Source organism: Alexandromys fortis, unplaced genomic scaffold (genome assembly GCF_014885135.2).
Source record: "Alexandromys fortis isolate MF-2015 unplaced genomic scaffold, M_Fortis_MF-2015_v1.1 scaffold_22, whole genome shotgun sequence".
NCBI lineage: Eukaryota > Metazoa > Chordata > Mammalia > Rodentia > Cricetidae > Alexandromys > Alexandromys fortis.
This window is the reverse complement of record NW_026067900.1, coordinates 182,449-200,903: the sequence shown is the minus strand read 5'-3', so window position 1 is coordinate 200,903 and position 18,455 is coordinate 182,449. Positions and strand designations below refer to the sequence as shown.

Sequence of the window (18,455 nt, the reverse complement as noted above, 5' to 3'; positions counted from 1 at the left end):
AGCGACCTAACTTATCTCACCTACCAATTGGGGATAATAACGAAAGCTACCTCTACAGCAGTGTCTGGTCAGCCTTCCTAACGCTGCAACCCTCTAAGACAGTTCTCATGCCGTGGTGACCCCAACCATAAAAATTATTCTTGTTGCTACTTGAAAACTGTAAATTTGCTACCGTTATGAATCGTAATATTGATATTTTTTTTCTGGGTGGTCTTAGGTGACCCCTGTGAAAGGACTGTTCCACCCCCAAAGGAGTCGTGTGACCCACAAGGTGAGAATGGCTGCTCTAGAGGTTTACTAGGAGGACCAAGCATGACGCACGAAGTGACCCACGGACATTCTCCTCAGCACTGTGACCATCTGGTTGATTCTTTCCCTCTCAGAATAAGGACATGCTCATCAGCCATGCTTCCCGGCACCACCCAAAGCCTGTGTCTCCCAGGAGGCATCACCCGAATCTGCAGTCCATGTTCTTCCTTCCCCTGACAACCATCTCCACCCGAAGTGCCACTGTGCCCGAGCATTCTGGGAGTAAGTCTTTGTTATTGTTATTGTTGTTGTTATTGTTATTGTTGGGTCTTGCTTTCTGAGACAGGATCTCACTCCATAGTCCAGGCTAGCCTGGAATACACAGTGATCCTGCCTCAGCCTGCCGAGCACTAGAAGTGACAGTGATGAGCCACCATGCAAGGCTTCCCAGAAATGAGTCTTGCTTCCCCCACTGCATTAATAAGGAAATAGCACACCTTCCCAATGTTCCTCACGGCATCTTGCGAGCCAGCCATGTAGTACGTGGAGGAAAACTCAGAGCACTTAACAGTTTACAAAGCCATCACACTCCTCTCACTTGGTCTCCAGAGTTTGAGGCTGGTCCTGCCAGGATTCCAGCCAGAGAGACGAGGAAACCAAGGCAAGAGATCAAGGGTTCGCCCAAGGAGTCTCAGCCAACCGTGGAGCTGCAGCTGAGCCTTCTTCCTATACCCCCAAGGTGCCTCTCTTCCTCTATCTGATGCAATGGTGTCCTTGGGATCACCCGGCCTGTCGGCACCGTGGGCATTTCACATTGGCTCTGGGGTCTCAGTGTGCCACCTCAGCTCCCTACTTCTCCAGAAGAGCCACAGCTATGACTAGGAAAGGGCTTACCTAACTCAGCTGAGATTTGCCAAGCCACAGCCCCCAGGCACTCGCCAGCAGAGGGGCCACTGTGTGGCCCTGACCTTTTGCCCTCTGTTGAAAGAGGCAGGTAAGAAGATCACCGCCTATTCTGTCTCTGCTCGGCTGGGAGGAAGAGAAGCAATCATGCGCTTTGTTTAGTTTTTGTTCTGAGAAAGGGTCATTCCCTTATGTGAGTTTTAGCTGGTTTATCTGCCAAGTGGGAAAATGAATACTGTTAGGTTAGGTTGGTATTTTTGTTTTTTAGGGTTTTTTTTTTCCAGTGTTCCTCTCTGTAGCCCTAGCTATCCTAGAACTCTCTCTGTATACCAGGTTGGCCTCAAACTCAGAGATCTGCCTACCTCTGCTTTCTGAGTGCTGGGATTGAAGGTGTACACAACCCTATGGTATTTAAGGAGGCACAATGAAGTCCTGGGAGCTTCCTAGTGACCTTTCTCCCCTATGGTACAGCCTTAGAGTTTCCTTCTCAGCGCTGCTGCAGGGATGACATGAGTATTACATGTAGTGCACCAGCAAACCTCAGATGGTACCACCGTTCCCTCCAACTGTACCTGGTGTCATGCATGCCCAGCATGTGTCCCCCAGTGAACCCCACATCTCCAGTCCTATTACTATAGGCATGTCACTGTCCTTTTTATTTTTGGCCATCACATAGTAAGTACTTAGTGAACGTCAGCTGCCATTATGATTCCATCACTGCTACCACCATAGCACTGAAGTCAACACTATCTTGCTTACATTTGTTTACCAGGTCTCGGAGAACCAGGAGGCAACTGGTTCATGGGAGTGGGTCATCAAGTTGATAGGAATTTTGTGATTGTTAAACAGGGATATTTATCAAAAATTAAAACGTAAATAAATTGAGCTTAAAACTAGAAATACTTAAGACTCACAGTTTATCTTTTATAGAACTCTACTTGAGTATTTTTTTAGTCTATTTTGGCTACCCCACCTTTTGTATCTGTCTGCCCCATGGCAGAGACAACGGTGTGCTGCCAAAATCGGCCACAGTGCATATATTGACCACAAAACTGAAACTACAAGTCAGTACTCAAGTTATCTGCTGTCCTCCTCCTTCTTCGCTTGTCTTTGTACCATGGGCTTGCAGTGCCCAATGTGGCCAGAAGAGGGCAATGGATTCCCTGGGACTGAGGTTAAAGATGGTTATGAATCACTATGTGGGAGCTGGGAAGCAAAACCAGGTCCTCTAGAAGAGCAGTCCATGTTCTCAGCTGCTAAGCCATTTCTCCATCCCAATCCATTGTCTTTTCTATTGGAGGCATTAAAAGTTCTGAAAACTGCTTAATAATGCAAATTAAACATAAGAGGGTACCATTTCTATAGGAATTGCTTTGTGAAGAGTACAAAAAAGTAACTATGCTTCTGATAGCCAAGATCAGTGTCCAAATTCAATAGAAAAACTTCTCATGTCATTTGCTAAATAAAGTAAAATTTCCTATGATTTGTCTCATTTTCATCTCATTTAATATAGATAGTATCAACTTACACTCCTATCAAACTATATTCATTTGTTGGCTCCAGCCATGTACAAGAGTCTAGCAAGAACCAGGGGAAATGCTTTTCATATATTATATAAAGATCAATCTGCTATATAGGATTTACAATAAAAATTGTATATTATTTCACTTATTAAACTATGTGCCATAAACTTTCATATCAATAAAATTTATAATAAACATGTAAATTGTAATATGTGTTTATGTATGGTAATTTTGTAAATACACACATTTTTCCCAGAGAACTCAATGTTATAAAAAATACCCTTGCACAGGGTCTAGTGTGGTGGCTCATCTGTATAATCCTAGCCCTAGAAGCAGAGGCAGAAAAATTGCTGTAAGTTTAAGGCCATCTAATATGATACCCTGTCCTAGAGAGAGAGAGAGAGACAGACAGACAGGGAGAGAGAGAGAGAGAGAGAGAGAGAGAGAGAGAGAGAGAGAGAGAAAGGAGGAGGAGGAGGAGGAAAAGAAGGGAGGAAGGGAAGGGAATGAAGGAAAGAAAGAAAACACCTAAAACCAAACCAAAACACACGAAAGCAACACTGCAAAATCCCAGAACAGACTACTGCTGGAGCTTCCCAGACCAGGCAACCGAGGTATAATTAAGTTATTCAAGGCCACAAGACTGATAAGCAGAGCAGCCAGGCTTAGTCTGGGGCTCTCCCTGCATCTTCTCCTCTCCTTAGCTGCTTCCAGAACTAAGAGTCTCCATTCCTACTGAGATCTGCTGCAGTACCAGGGTTCCTGGTGGGCTGTGCTGGGACTTCACAGAAGCCATGTGAGGTCGGGTTCAGGTAGAGGGCAGCATACAGTTGTGGGCAGCCAGACACCCCTGAGGCCCCCAACATGACGGGAAAGGAAATGGGCACAGGAAAGGAGACAACATTTTGTTTAGTTTGTTCAACAGCAAAATGGGAACCATGTTGGCCCGTTATAACAGACTGAAGAGCACAGTTCTTTTCTCTCTCTGCATTCCTGTCCCCACCCACGACAAGTGACTCGCTCTCCAGTGCATGCACACTCTATACTAAGTGGTAATGTACGGTTTTAAATGAGACTAAACTCTTAAGAAAACCACGTAACCAGGTGGGAAATCGATGTTGTAAAGAATAAGATTAGAAGCCAGGTATGGTGGCACACGCTTGTCACCTGGGAGGAATAGGCAGGAGGTTATACGGCAAGTTTAAAATCAGCCTGGCCTACATGAGACCCTGTCTCTGAAAAAACAAAACAAAATGTATAGCCCAGCCCAGAACTTGGATTAACGGCATGAATAGCAAGTGCCACGCTGTCACCTGATACTTGTGTGATCTTGGGCATGTTACTTAATCTCTCTGAATCTCAACTGTTTGGTGTGAAAATATGACATCACCTTCTGCTGCCATGAGGGTCAAATGAGGGGAAAGGTGCAAGCATGCTGCATTCCGGAAAGTACTATGTCTTTAAAGGGTTACTACTGTCACCCTAGCGAAAGCTTGACCAGAAGTCTATGGCACCATGACCAGAAGAACAGCACTAAGGGTGATTCTGGGAGCTTGGGCTTTGGGCGAGTCCCTGCCTGCTCTGGAATTTACCCTCTTTTTTTGTCTCTTTTGAGACAGCCATAGCTGTCCTGGAACTAGCTCTTGTAGATCAGGCTGGCCTAGAACTCACAGAGATCCACCTGCCTTTGCCTCCCGAGTGCTGGGATTACAGGCATGCACCACCACTGACTGGTGGAATTTACTCTCTTACTAGTATTCATAATAATTAAAAACCTCCTCAGAGTTTTGAGCTTCTAGATTACATACAATTTTAGTCATTTCTCATGATTTATTATTTCTGCTTTAAATAGACCATTAGTCCCAGGGCCCACTGTCTATTTCAGGGTTCTCAGGATGAATTTGGTTGGTGGAGAGAGAAAAGAATACACCCAGGCTCAGAGGAGAAGCCGCACCAAAACCGCATACAGACACCCTCTCCAGGGCTGTTATTTGTACAAAGGTGAGGTTTCTGAGGCCTATTTCCTGGTGAACTGACCTATGGACAGCCTGGCTGACTGTCCCTGATACCAATAGGCCATCAGCCATGTCCCTCCCAACAGGGTAATGACCCTAATTCTTCCACTCTAACCTACCCAAATGTGTGTCCAGTTAACAACACACACGGAAATGGTCTCCACTCTGAGGCAGAGAGCTCACTCCTTGAAAGTGGGCATGGTTAGTAAGGACCTGTTAGGTTTTATTTCAGGTGGCCTCATCACCAAGCCTCCTGGTGTCCAATCCCCAAAGACGTTTGTGTCCTGGAAGGCGGGGGCTGCCTCACAGTGTTTAATTGCTTTTCCCCTGGATGGCAGTGGGCCCTCAATAAACGTGCACACTGGTGAACTAACCGCGCTCTGCCTCTAACCTCTTGTGCACTTTTATGAAAGAGCGCTGCGCTTTCACGAGTACATCTGCCTGTCACTAAGCTATCCGTTCATTCGCTCATTCATTCGCCCAGCACCGAGCGACTCGTCCTATGTCAGACACTGTGCCACAGAAAGTGACTCAAAAATCAGTGCTCCCAGAGGGCCCTGCACCTTGCCTGGGCGGAACAGTAGAGCTGGCCCTGGTGATGTGAGCGTGGGTGACCTGGACCTGAGAACCCGAGAGCAGGAGGACTTGGTCCCAGCTCCTTGCTCCAGGCTGCACTGGGTGAGCTGGCTGAGGCAGTGCTGGAGAGCTCTCCTGGGTAGTGACCAGGAGGGAAAGCTGGGGGGCTGACCAACCCAGCTACCACCCAGGCCCAGAAGCAGGGCTGTGAGTTGGCCCACCTTGAAACTCACCTCATCTATGAACTGCTGGAGCTTGTGGAGGGGAGGAACCTACAGATCCAAAACAGCAGGATCCCCATGACACAGGGCAACAGGAGATCCATGAGGAGCCCCATGAGAGCCCATTATTGGTGCTGTAGCAGAAACCAGAGGCCTGGAGCCAGACCTTGACTCCGGGCAATGGACACTTGCAAGTAAAGATGAATGGACTAAAGGGGAAACTGTGTGACGCAATGGGCCACACTATAGCTTCCATGACAAGATTCTTTGTTTGTTTGTTTGGTTGGTTAGTTGGTTGGTTTGGGGTTTTTCTTTTAAATTTGGTTTTCATTTGCGGCGGGGGAGGTTACAAGGGTAGAGAGTGGATGTGAGGGGACGGGAAGATAAGTGGCACTCGAATGCATGATGTGAAATCCACAGAGAATCAATAAAAAGCTTATTAGAAAAAAAGACCAATGCCCCTGGCAGAAGTTTGCACAGAGGGCAATAGAAGCAAAGGGGCTGGTTACTTCATAGTTAGACTTTTGGCAAACAGCCGAGGCTTTCTAGAGGAAAGAAAGTTTCTGCTGGGTCTTCTAGGATGAGCAGGAAGGCCCTGGGAAGGGAAAAGGAAGGGTAGGGAGGTCGCGACTCACTCACGGTCTCTAAAATTACCTGAAAGACGGGCCTCTGGGCATGTGGAAAGTTACCTTCACGTTAACGAATGTGAACAGACCTATATTTATTGTGGGTAGGACGCCTTCTGAAAAGGGGATCCAAGACTCTATAAAATGGAGAAAGCTGGCTAAACATGAGCATACATTCATTCCCTCTCTGGTTCTTGACTATATGGGAAGGACCGGCTGCTTCAAGCTCTGTAGCCCTGACTTCACAGTGGACTGTCCCCTTAACTGTAGGCTGAAAGAAACCCTTCCCTTGAGGTACTGTTGTATTTTATCACAGCAAATAGCAAAGAAACCAAGGCAGCTTCCCAGGAGGCCATTCACCTCACAAAGGCAGGCCAGACAGCTGACCTCCTCAGCCAAGGCTCCTTCAGGCTGCAAAGAGGTAAGGGATGGAGCACAGAGATGACCTGGTGGCTGTGTCCGAGGGAAGCCAGGCTTTCTTGTCGAGGGGTAAAAGAATACAAGCAAGTCGGAGGAAACAGAAGCTCATCACAGAAAAGGGAAACTAAGGAATATGCAAATGTTAGAGGGTAGGAAGCAACATGGAACCAGGAAACCTCTTCTGGGGTACCAGCTGCTGTATCCCCCAAAGCTAGCGGGGGCTTCCAGTCCAATGGCACACAGAGCTACACTCTGGGTATGGGAATGTCTCCTAACCATGAGGAAAATCTGTGGTCCAGCTGCTCATCATTCCCCCGAGTGTATACCCTGAGGATGGACGACCACGGGTGGGCTTAGCAGCATCCTCACCCGGCATGTACCAGGGTAAACTCAGACTGTCTCTAGGCCATGGAAAATGCCAAGACCAAGAGCTAGAAATAGCCCCATCCGCCACCCCACAACAGCGAGTCTCAGCTCTCTCAGGGCAGCGCAAGAACCACATTGGCAGAGTTTGTTTTCCTGGTCTAGCAGGGCCCAAAACATTGTAATAAGAGTTGTGTTTTCTTTTCCACTCTCTGGGAAGGGAGAGAACAATAACAGCATGCAACACACATTCTGCATGCACCACTTAACACAGCTTCCCTCCGATGTCAGCTCTGCCAGGTAGGTGGTGCTATCTGCAACAGGGCTGACAAACCAAGGTTCGGGTGCCGGTGCCGTCGGGTGTAGAGCGGAATGAAGCACAAATTCCAGCACAGCTGACTCCAACCCAGGTTCCCCTTCACCACAGCATACTCCCCCCATTTCTACTAGCCCCCCCGGAGAAAAGACAAAAGGAGCCCATTCGGAGGCAGACTCCAGGAGCCAGTAGAGACCCAAGAAAATAAGCTTTAATTACCCATGGTGTTACCAGGAAGGAAACGCAGGTGCAATCCAGGTAGACCATTGTCACCTCCCTGATATGTCACCCCCATGGTGTGTCACCATCCCCTATCCAAAAGCTTGCCCAGTCCCACCCTCCACTGGGCCTCCAACTTTTATTTTGTGACGACTGAGGGGACTCGGTAAGACATTTTCAGTAGAAGTAATTCAAAATACTGCGACAACTGGCGTCAGGAGGGGGACCACGATAGGATAAGAGCTGGGACAGGGATCCATGCATGGGAACTAAGTCCAGCAATGTCATATTCTCTCTGGATCCCGGTGTCATTGTGGACACTGCCTCCCCTCCACCATCACACAGAGTCAGGCACCTAGGCAATTGTGAGGTTGACCTCTGAGTTACCGAACACCTCATCTAAATCACTGCTGGGCCCTCAGCTGCTCTGCTGGCCCCATTCTGTCCATCTTCCCAGCCAGAGGGAATCAAGCTGAAACATATGCCTGCTAACCTGTCCCTCGTATCTCTCAGGGTAAAGGGCAAGGGGCAAAGGGTAAAGGGTACCTCCTTGACTCTGCTTCAGCATCTCTTACCTGCCTCCTGCCCTCTTCCTGGACTCTTCCCCAGTCAGGGACACACTCCCTCTTCTGCACTCCACTGAGTGAATTGTGCGGTCACTATGATACACACGTACACACTCCCCCTTCTGTACTCCACTGAATGAATTGTGCGGTCACTATGATACACACGTACACACTCCCTCTTCTGTACTCTACTGAATGAATTGTGTGATCACTGTGATACACACGTACACACTCTCTCTTCTGTACTCTACTGAATGAATTCTGTGATCACTGTGATACACACGTACACACTCTCTCTTCTGTACTCTACTGAATGAATTGTGGGTCACTGTGATGTACAGTCCATCCCTCTGCAAACCCGTCAATTCTTTAGAATTGCTTTTCCATGCAGCCTCTCTGATAACTTCAGGATGAGTTGGAGGTCTGCTCTTCAGGCTCCCCAGCCTCCCCAGTGCTTCCTTCTGTCACAACTATTAGAACGATTGATCTCCTTAGGAAAGAGGAGCGAAGCCCAGGACACAAAAGAGCACAGGGCTTTCTGCAGAGAACACTGGATAGACAGCCAGGTGGGCGATGCATTTGTGTAAGCCCAGCACGTGGGAAGCAGAGGCAGGGGACTCATGAGTTCAAAGCCAGCCTAGGCTACAAAAGACCATGACTCAAAAGCAAATAAGGAAATAATGACGAACAGTGGGTAGGTGTCCTCCCGTAAGCAGGAGTTTGCACATGTGTGGAAGGGACCTCCATGAGTCAGCTACCTGCAGAGACCATCAGTGCATGTGCCTGAGCTCAGTTACTCAGGAAGCCAATCCCTCTGCCTTGACCACAGTCATACTCTATGCAGTTACACGTGGTCATGATGAACTTTCTTGACCCTGAACAGCTGTAACCACAAATGATCAGTGGGCCCTGGAAGCAGTCTTACGGCTCTGGTTTGGGGTGAGGTAGGAGCAGGCAGCCAATGGCCCTGGTGAGGAGACAGAAGGCCACACTGTGCAATTCTGCAAACCCTGCTGGTTCTGCCCACTCATGACTTAGCTCTTCCTTGTCAGTCAATTTCCTCTTGTGAAATGGGTTTTGTTTCAAGTTTCTTGTTGCTGGTTTTGTTTTGTTTCGAATCATGCCTCATCTATTCCCTGGAAGAGATCGTGTTTCTAGTTGATCAAAGAGCATCTTATGTCAGCTCCCATGGGCAGAAGACCCGAGAGGAGAAGTGAAACAGCTGGATACTTGCAACAGGCCATACTGCACCCAAGGTCAGGTTTTAGGTGGACCATTACAAGAGGGGGCCTCTGAGAGCTGGACCCTTGCTATGGATGACAAGGGGACAGAGTCCCTTCTTCTTAGAAACGTCTTTTGCTTTATTCCCCTTACTGACCTTGAGATCAAAGTGGGCAATTTTCTTCGTGTGAAGGTAGTTCACCCCATCCAGAATCTGCTTAATGAAGCTGGTGGCCTCCTCCTCGCTCAACGACTCCTTCTGGGCCAGGAAATCGAACAGTTCTCCTCCGGACACTCTGGAAGACACCAGTGGGGAGGGCCAGGCCCAGTTAGTTTTGTATGCCGAGAGGCCTGGTTGATGGGTGCAGGTCCTACACCTAACCTAGATTCTCTGGAAAATAGAATCCCCCTTGCCCTGCATGGAACTAACCTTGGTCTAATCATCACCGAATACTGGCTTTGTTTCTGTATTCTTTCTGTTGAACCTCGCAGTCAAGAATCACTATGAGCGTGTTCCCAGAAAGACCTCTGTTAGTGCTCTAGGCCCAGGTCAGTCGTTAACTCCAGGTATTAACCTTTCCCCGCAAAGAGCAGGCTGTGCCCTGTACTGAATTACATTTTCTACAGAGCCCAGTTCATCCTCAGTTACTCCATTTTGGGTATAAATGCTGAGGTAGAATGACCCGGCATATAGTTAGTTAGTTAGTTAGTTAGTTAGTTAGTTAGTTAGTTGGTGAGGGTGGGGAACACATGCCATGGCCCACAGGCAGAAGTTAGAGGACAACTTGCTGAAGTCAGTTCTCTCATTCTGATTGTGTTTATTTCAGGGTCTGAACTTGGGCTGTTAGGCTTGGCAGCCAGCACCTTTACCTGCTGAGCCGTCTTCCCAGCCCCCGACTTGCTAACTTGTTTGTCCATGTGAACCAGTACCCTCTGCCCCACACACCCAGAAGGCAGAGAGTGATGAGTGGCTTATCTGTGTTAATAAAAATTATCTCCTGAGAATTCATTTCCCTCACCAGACCAATGAATGACACAGTCGCCTCTAGATTTATGAAAGGAGAAACCAGACTACAGCGTGGCATACCATCCCGTCACTGTCATGGGCACCAATGTGCCTTTGCCCTGAAAATCACCAAATAACAAATTCCTAACTCTCCTGGACTCAGGGAAGCGTGATTTCCTCTGTTCTTCGTACTGCCACGTGGAAGATAACAAGGCCCAGTGTCTGATATCTTAGAGTATTCTGCGTTCGTACTGACCCTTTACACACTGCGCTGAATGTGTGTACATTTGTGGACACATGCACGTAGAAGCAAGAGGTTGAACTCATGCTGCCGATAGCCTTCGGGCATCAGCTATGTGACAACTGATAAACTTGGGGGGGGGGCTTTGTCTCTTGCTCAGAGCCGGAGGCTTATTGTCTGTGCTTGTTCCCCCTGGGCAGAATAACTGTATTAACTGCTGCAGGGTCTAAACTGTCGTGTATCAGTGAGTGTTGGCCCCTATTATATATCTAAATAAATTCTTCTGAACCTCTCCCAGACTCTGGTGGATTCTCGCTACAAAGCTACATAGAAGGATGCTATACCCCATGTTTTCTTTGCTTAGCTCTTCTGTAACTTACAAATACTGTGTGAACTGTGGTGTGTGCAATAATTAAAATTACACACCCATAGCTTCAAGCACTTGAGAAACAAAAGCTGGAGGATTGTCACAAACTTGAGGCCAGCCCAGTCTATAGAGTCACTTCCAGACCAGCCAGGAATAAAGAGTAAGACTCTAACTCAAAAAAGACAAAGACAAAATGAAGCAAAAGTGAATTGGGATGAAGTAAAGAACCTACCGTTGCTGAGGTCATAACTGGTAGGTTTGGGCAGCAGCCACTGAGGCTTCTTTCTGTCTCTACCCTCGCAGCTGCCATAAAAGAAACAACAGGTGCCCTGCCAAGGCTGCCTGTGTGTCTATAATCCTCACTTCCCCAAGAGAAGCTTTATAAGTTCCCGAAGCAATCAGAAGCTTCAGGCACCACACCCTGTATGCTGGAAACACAAAATAATTAAAGGACCAAACCTTTCCCCTTCCCCTACCACCAAGGAATCAGAGATGGCAAGCATATACTATGGGCAGTTACGTCAACTACATAGTATGGGTTCACCCTGTCCCCTCTGAAACCTACAAAAGCGATTACTTGGCATTTATGGAACTAAACTCTTTTCAAAACTCTTAGCATGTCTACCTGTCTATCTATGGCCCTAATAATTCTTCTGATAAATCTCCTACCCAAAAGGACAACCTGCCCCAGTAGTTCCCATGAACCCATAAACCTTTCAGTTACCCAGGAAGTCCACTGTCTAAGAAACAAGTTCTCCCAGACAAGTCTCCAGCTGCCTTGATCTTGAATTTCCCAGCCTCGAGAAGTGTATGAAATAAATTTGTTTTGATAAAGCCACCAGTGGTATTTTGCTATATAGCTGCTCGAAGAACCTAAATTAGGACGTTTGTATTGAGTGGGGTGATATTACGACCAAACAAACACTAAAAACATGGAAGTGCTTCAGAAGTAAGCAAGAGGCAGCAGAGGCCCAAGGAGCTGTGGCAGGCACGCTGGACTACAGCTTCAATGTCATCAATGAACTGCAGGGGGCTGATCTGGGGAGGGGAAGGCTGAGAATGGGAGGAGGGGAGCCTCGGCGTCCTGGAAGTACCAGAGTGGTTCTGAACGGGATGTTGATAAATGCAGAAGGCAGCGTCATTCTGAGGATTGCGGCTGAATCGAGGAATGTGCCATCAGCCAATGGAAGAGAGACCGACCATCCTTGTAATAAAATAGCAGAGAAATTTCACTGAATTTTTGTTGCTTTAGCTTTGGCACAGTGCCTTAATCTACTGTTGTCTCAGGCAGCAATCGCAAATCCATAGTTACCCACCTGCTTCTCTAGCAGCAACCTGGCCACTCAGGCTGCAGCCTGCGGGAATTCTGTTCCTGCAGGCACTGGCCCTGTCGCTGCCACTAAAGGTAGCCTTAATTAAATCTCTGTCGCTCTAATTATGAATAAGATTTGAGATTGAAAGGCTGGGGTGAAAACCTGCTAGCTCAGAGAGGCTGGGTCGCAATTAGCTAGCCTTCTTTTCTTGCTGGTGTCTCTGAAACACTCATGCTTCTGCTTCGCTAAACCAGAAAGAGCTGCGCCACTCCAAATCCCTCCCTACTACTTCTTGTGTCTCTCTCCCGGATGCCCCTGATGCTCTATGACTATTTCTGTCAGCTAGCTGCTAACTCAGCCTCCTGACCCAAAGTTACTTTTATTATCACAAATGCAAACTCGGCGTTCACAGTGTGATTGAGTAACCCCGACAAATTTTGTTCATGTGCTAGTGTCTAATAGAAGGTGGAACCTGGGGGTGATGAGACTGGATATCTGGCTGAGAAAATGTCTAGGCACAGGGCTGATGAGGCTGTCTGGTTCCTCTTAACACAGTGAAATGTTAAAGAAGAGGACGAATGTTAGAAATGTAGAGTGTGTTTCTGTGTGTCTGTCTCTGTGTGTCTACGCATGTGGTATGTGTGTGTGTGCATGTGTTGCATACATGCGTGTGTGTGCATGTGTGTGCATACATCTGTGTGTGTGTGTGTGTGCCCGCGCGCGCACGCACGCGCGTGCATGTATGTGTGTGTACAAGTTGCAGGAGGTGGTTCTCCCCTCCCACCATATGGGACCCAGGGATCAAACTTCGGGTCATCAGACTTGGTGGCAAGCACCCTTATTCACTGAGCAATCTCACTGGCCCAAAGAGAAGTATTTTTAAACAGAATTGCTAGATAAAATAAATAAGGAAAACACAAAAGTTTGAATTTTTTCAGCCTATTCCTACTGGGAAGAAAACAAAGGAGAAAACTTTGTGGAGGAGAGAACACAGGTGTGGCCGAGGACGGCTAGATAAGGAGATTTGCTTGCGTGGCTCGGGAGCCCAAAGGAGGCTGGCCAGGTGTTATTCATCAAGACAATGAGGGCGATTAGTCAGCTGTACAAAGGGCCTATTGTCCAAGACAAAGAGATAATGATTTCAAGCCATCTTAGACTTCATATAGGGAAAGAACTCCACTCCTATCAACAACACATTCAGGGCCCGGAGGACAGAACCCTATCAAAGGAAGAGCCCTGCCGCTGCCCAGCACTGACTGGTTCCTGTGGAGGCCTTTGCTTCCTGGGCTCTCACGCCATGCTCACCAGTCACACCAGGTGTGGCTTCCACTGGCTCCTGAAGAGACTGCTGGGTGCCAAGCAAAGCTGTGGGGGGGTGTGGCTACTTCCACCTGGATTTCAAAGGCTGCCTCAGTGTTTGGTGCAAAGGGAACTGTGGTGTGGGTGGAGGCAAAAGCACAGAGCACCCACTACAGTAATACCCCGCAGGCCACGGGAATGGGGTTGCCCTGAGACCCACAGGTGCCTGTACCGTTCAGCCAGGCAGCTCCAACCTGTGAGGGCTATGGTGTGGGCTGCTCCCAGCAAAAACAAGGGCAGGGTTACCCAAAGCTGTTATGCGGGATCTGTGTGTCCTGGGGCCTTGAAGGGCAAAATATTATGCCAAGGTGATTCTGAAGCTGTGGGGTCTTAGACTGACTCAAGGCCTGTCACTCATTTTTCCTCTGAATTTGCTCTTTTGGGATAGAAATGTCTATACTATGCCTACCACACACCGACTTTTAAACCACGGTGCTTGTGTGACGTTCCTGTTTAACTAAAGTGGAATTCGCCCCAGAATGAATCACCTTGAACCCCTCCCGTGATTGACTTAGGTGTGCTCTCCTAAGACACTGGCTTTTGTTTGCTTGTTTTGTTTTTTTTTTAAGACTGGGTCTTGGTTTGTAGCTCTGACTGGCCTAGAACTCGCTCTGTAGACTACGCTGTTTTCAGACTCAGAGATCCGCCTGCCTCTGCTGTTCACATTAACCAGTGCAAGCAGATGTGTGCTCTAAGTGTCAAATCCACTTCAGCTTATGCAGACTAGTAATTAATATATATTAATATGTATATTAATATATATTACTCATTATATATATGTAATATATAATACTCATTAATAACTCACACTGGCTACATATTAAAGTCAGTATGTATTGGGGTGAATAAAAAATATAATTAAAATTAGTTCACCTATTAGTTTTTACTTAATGTGGCTACTAAAACATTTAGAATTACATGTGGTCAATATTCAATTCTCTTGGACTGAATGAAAAAGAGAAAGCAGGCTCCGTGCCATTCTCTGATCTGTGACAGTGGCTGTGGTGTGACCAGCATGCCTTTCCAGCCAGGATGGACTGCACCCTCAAAATAAGAGCCAGAGTTAACCCATCCTCCATCAGGTTGCTTTTGTGGGGGTATTTTTACCACAGAAACAGGGCTTGTGTTTAAATCAAGGAGAGGGGGACACAAATACTCATGGAGCAAACATGCTGTCCAAGTCGCAGGAACTCCCTGCTCAGCGTGAGGGGCGCGAGTGGTTGCTAGGGAGGAGTCTAGCATAGCACTGTCTGTGTCTCATGGCAACATCATCCAGCATCCTGCCCTCACTCTCACTTGGGGAAGGCAACCTCACAGTTGCTGCAAGGATCACTTGAGGGCCACTTTCCCCAGGCTAAGGTGGGGGTCCAGTCCTTTCACAACCTTAACCTTGGGGTGGGCAGTGCGCAAGTTCCTGGACACCAGCTTTTTTTTCTTGAAACAAGAATGAGAAAAGATGTCTCCGGGCACCTCAGGCTGGGAGGACTCCTGACACAAGGTTGAATCAATACTGGGAGGCCCTTGAGAAGTCCGTGAAGTAAACACTAGGTGCAGTCTCACTACAGAGGTGCAGCGCTGAAGGAGGTCTCAAAACAGTTTAAAGTTCACCATTCCTACCATACGCTTTCCCGAATATTCTCTCACTTGGCCCTCACACCCACCCGGAGGGGTGCAGATTACTTCTCTATCCCCAGGGGTCATGAGGAAACTGAAGGCCAAAGAGAGCAAGTGACTTGTCCCAGGCCACACAGCTAATAATGGACAGAACCAGGATTCAAGGCCAGATCACACGAGATCAAGGGCACCACAGGTCCCCTTCACCTCGCTTTCTCCATAGCATGAAGCCCAAGTTACTCAGGACACATCAAAGTCACTACAAACCTGGCAACATAGTTTTTATCTAAAAGTCTCTCGGGTCTGAGACCTTTGTCCTGGGTCATTTCCCACCTCTTTTCAAGATGTTGCTGCTGCTGCTTCCTCCTCCTCCTCTTCCTCCTCCTCTTCTTCTTTGACAGGGGCTGGCCTCAAACTCACAGAGATCTGCCTGTCCCTGCCTCCCCAGTGCTGGGATTAAAGGCCTGCACCACCCCGCTGGACTCCTTCCAAGCTTCTTTCAGCTCACACCCCAAACCAAATCTCTCCAGCATTAATATGAAAAGCGAAGGCTAAGGGTCTGGTTGTTCTCCTCTGCTACAGTGTTCTCAGGGTCGACGCCTTCTCCCCTGCGGTTGGTACACCTGGTGAATGCTGTCCAGAGCGCTCTGGTGACGTGTATATAAACGACCTGCACAAGCAATGATGGACAAACAACGTTGCCACAGCTGCTGGGCCTAGGAAACTAGGAAGCATCAGCACTGCGTAGGACACTTGGCAGGGCATCACCTGCTGCCATCCTGGAGTCCAGGAGGACCCAGGGCATTTAGAGCTGTAAAGGAGCATTCTCCACACAGGACATGAGTTCATACTGAGATTCTGAATGTAGTCTTAGCGCTATGCACAAGTCAACTTCACAGACGCAAAATCCTTCCTAGTCCTCCCTTCAACTGCCATGACCAGAAGCAGATGCTTCTGCAGCCACAGATGGGATAAAGACAGCTGAAAGGAGCGGGGGTTAGGGCTCGGCATGCCTTCTAGCACTGGCTCCTTCAGCAGAAATGAAAGGAGGCACCATACCAGAAAATAGCTGCTAAAGAGGGCGCGGGAAACAGTACCCATCAAAAGTGCAAGTGAGGGGGTGGGGAGATGGCTCAGTGGGTAAGAGCAATTGTTCTGCAAACATGAGGACCCAAGTTCAAATCCTCAGCACCCATGTAAAAAGCTGGGTAGTCATGCACACCTGTAAACCTAGCATTGTGGGAGGCGGAACAGGAGGTTCAGTGGGGTCTACTGATGGCCAGCCCAGCTCCAGTTTCAGGGAGGGACCCGGTTTCAAGGAAATAAGGCAGAGAATGGCACTGCAGGACACTGGATGTCCCCCCTCTGGCCACCACACACAGAGGTGCACGCACACACATGTATACATATACTGAACACATGCACGTACACACACACATTATACACATCTGGCCACACACATCTATAAACCCACACATCTGTCAACCCAGAACTTGATAGGCTGAGCCAGGAGTGTCATGAGGTCTAGAGCAGCCTGAACTATATTAGTGAGATGCCGCATGAGAAAATCACCGCTGAATAAACAAGCCAGTTCTGAAAGTGAACAGGTGGACAATAACACTTATGTCCAGCCACTGGGCAAACCTACTCTCCAGTGAGGACCCGAATGCCAAAAACTTCTGCGCTGCCCAACAAGAGTCACCAAGTCCAAACAAAAACTTTTAGAATTCCTCCCCTAGGCCTGGAGGGATGGCTCAGCCGTTAAAAGGCTAGGCTCACAACCAAAAATATAGAATTCCTCCCCTAGGAAGTCAGCTCCTCCTCCCCTGGGAAGTCTTCCTCCTCCCTCGGAAGTCCTCCCCCTCCCAGAAGTCCTCCTCCCTTAGGAATCCTCCTTGCAGCCCAACAAGCATGGTCTAACCCTTAGTTTTCCTCAGTCAGACATCACAAGCACAACGAGGCAGCCTGGAAGTAAAGGAGGAGACAGAAGCTGTGGACAGCTAGAACTCAACAGCATAGCAAGTGGGGGAGCTCCTATGTGGGAACTGACATTACCCATGGTTCACCTGCACTCACAAGATGACTGTATATCAGTACTGACTGATCATGAGCCCTGGCTGGGAGAACTAGAGATAGGGCAGAAACATCTTATAGCCCAAATGCTGAGGTTCCACAAACAGAGGGAGACCATCTTCCCAGCAGTTAAAGAAACACCAATTAAAATGTCAAGATACTGATCTATAACTATAAAGATGAATAATGAAAGATGTGCATTTTTCAACAAATGACCCATAGCCACCAAGGCTGAAGACAAACAGAAACACTGCCCCATCCCTGCATCCTTTGGGAGTGCAGTCACCAAGAGCCTATACCTGCCCACCGTTAACTTAATCCTCCAGGCCTGGAGAGTCAGCTGAAATGACTAATTCAAAAGAAAAGGGGACTGCGAAACAGCTGGAAAATTATAGCAAATGTCCAGCAATGGAGAAACACTGGTGTGTAATTTAATGAAACGTGACACAGCTATTTAAATGGGAAAAGGCTATATATGGGATTCTGTTAGTTGGAGAGAAAAAGTAGAAGAGGAAATTGTAAAATTATATACAAAGTGATAGAGATTGGGAGGAACCACAGAGAAACACAGCAGCTGTGTCTGGACTGGAGGATTATAGATGCGTTTCCTTGCAGTTCCTGTGGGGTTTGGGGCGGGGGTGGATGATAATAAACAGCCCTTTAAAGAAGAGACTCCGGCCTTCCCACTATCTGCTGGGACTCAGGATGCTAACCAGCAACACTTAGCCTTAGTGCATGCCATGTGGAGTGTCCCTGTGACTGAACATCCTGGGGGTGGAGGAAGGTGTCATCAGGCTCCTGTCTGGGTCAGGGAGGCACAGACAGTAACTATTTCATTTTGCAAAGGGGTCCATGGCTGAAACACAGAGGACCCTGGGCCCTAGAGAAGGCGAAAGCACGGGCAATTCTCTGCAGTTAGACGCTGAAGTCGATGATGCAAGAATTAAAGCGAGAGGATGCAAATTCCCTTCTGCTAGATAAATTTATATCTTGCCAACATGCAGGTAAGTCTCGAATTAGAGCAATCTGAAATGTCAGGCAGTCCACTCCATCTGGAGGCAGGCTAAGGAGACTTCCTGGTTCACAGATGCCCTGCCCATAGTCACAAAATCAAGAACTTCTGGGACAAACACTCCATTGTTGTGCTGATTGACAGAAGTGTACTACGTGCTTTTGAGGCTCAGAATCCTCTTACCATGGGTCTTGCTAACTGGCTGGGTAAGGCTGTTGTTACTTGTGCCATAGCCTGACTCAGACTCTACTA

The 18,455-nt window shown here is 47.9% G+C and overlaps 1 protein-coding gene across 6 annotated transcripts in view; it reads right to left on the bottom strand.

The window, feature by feature from the left end:
• The window catches only part of Dapk2 (death associated protein kinase 2), a 119,735-nt gene that overhangs the window by 31,431 nt on the left and 69,849 nt on the right, over nucleotides 1-18,455 (bottom strand). For all 6 annotated transcript variants that reach the window (XM_050126258.1, XM_050126267.1, XM_050126304.1 and 3 more), the window contains one exon: nucleotides 9,376-9,514. In XM_050126258.1, coding sequence (XP_049982215.1) covers nucleotides 9,376-9,514 — 139 coding nt within the window. The remainder of the gene's footprint in view (nucleotides 1-9,375; nucleotides 9,515-18,455) is intronic.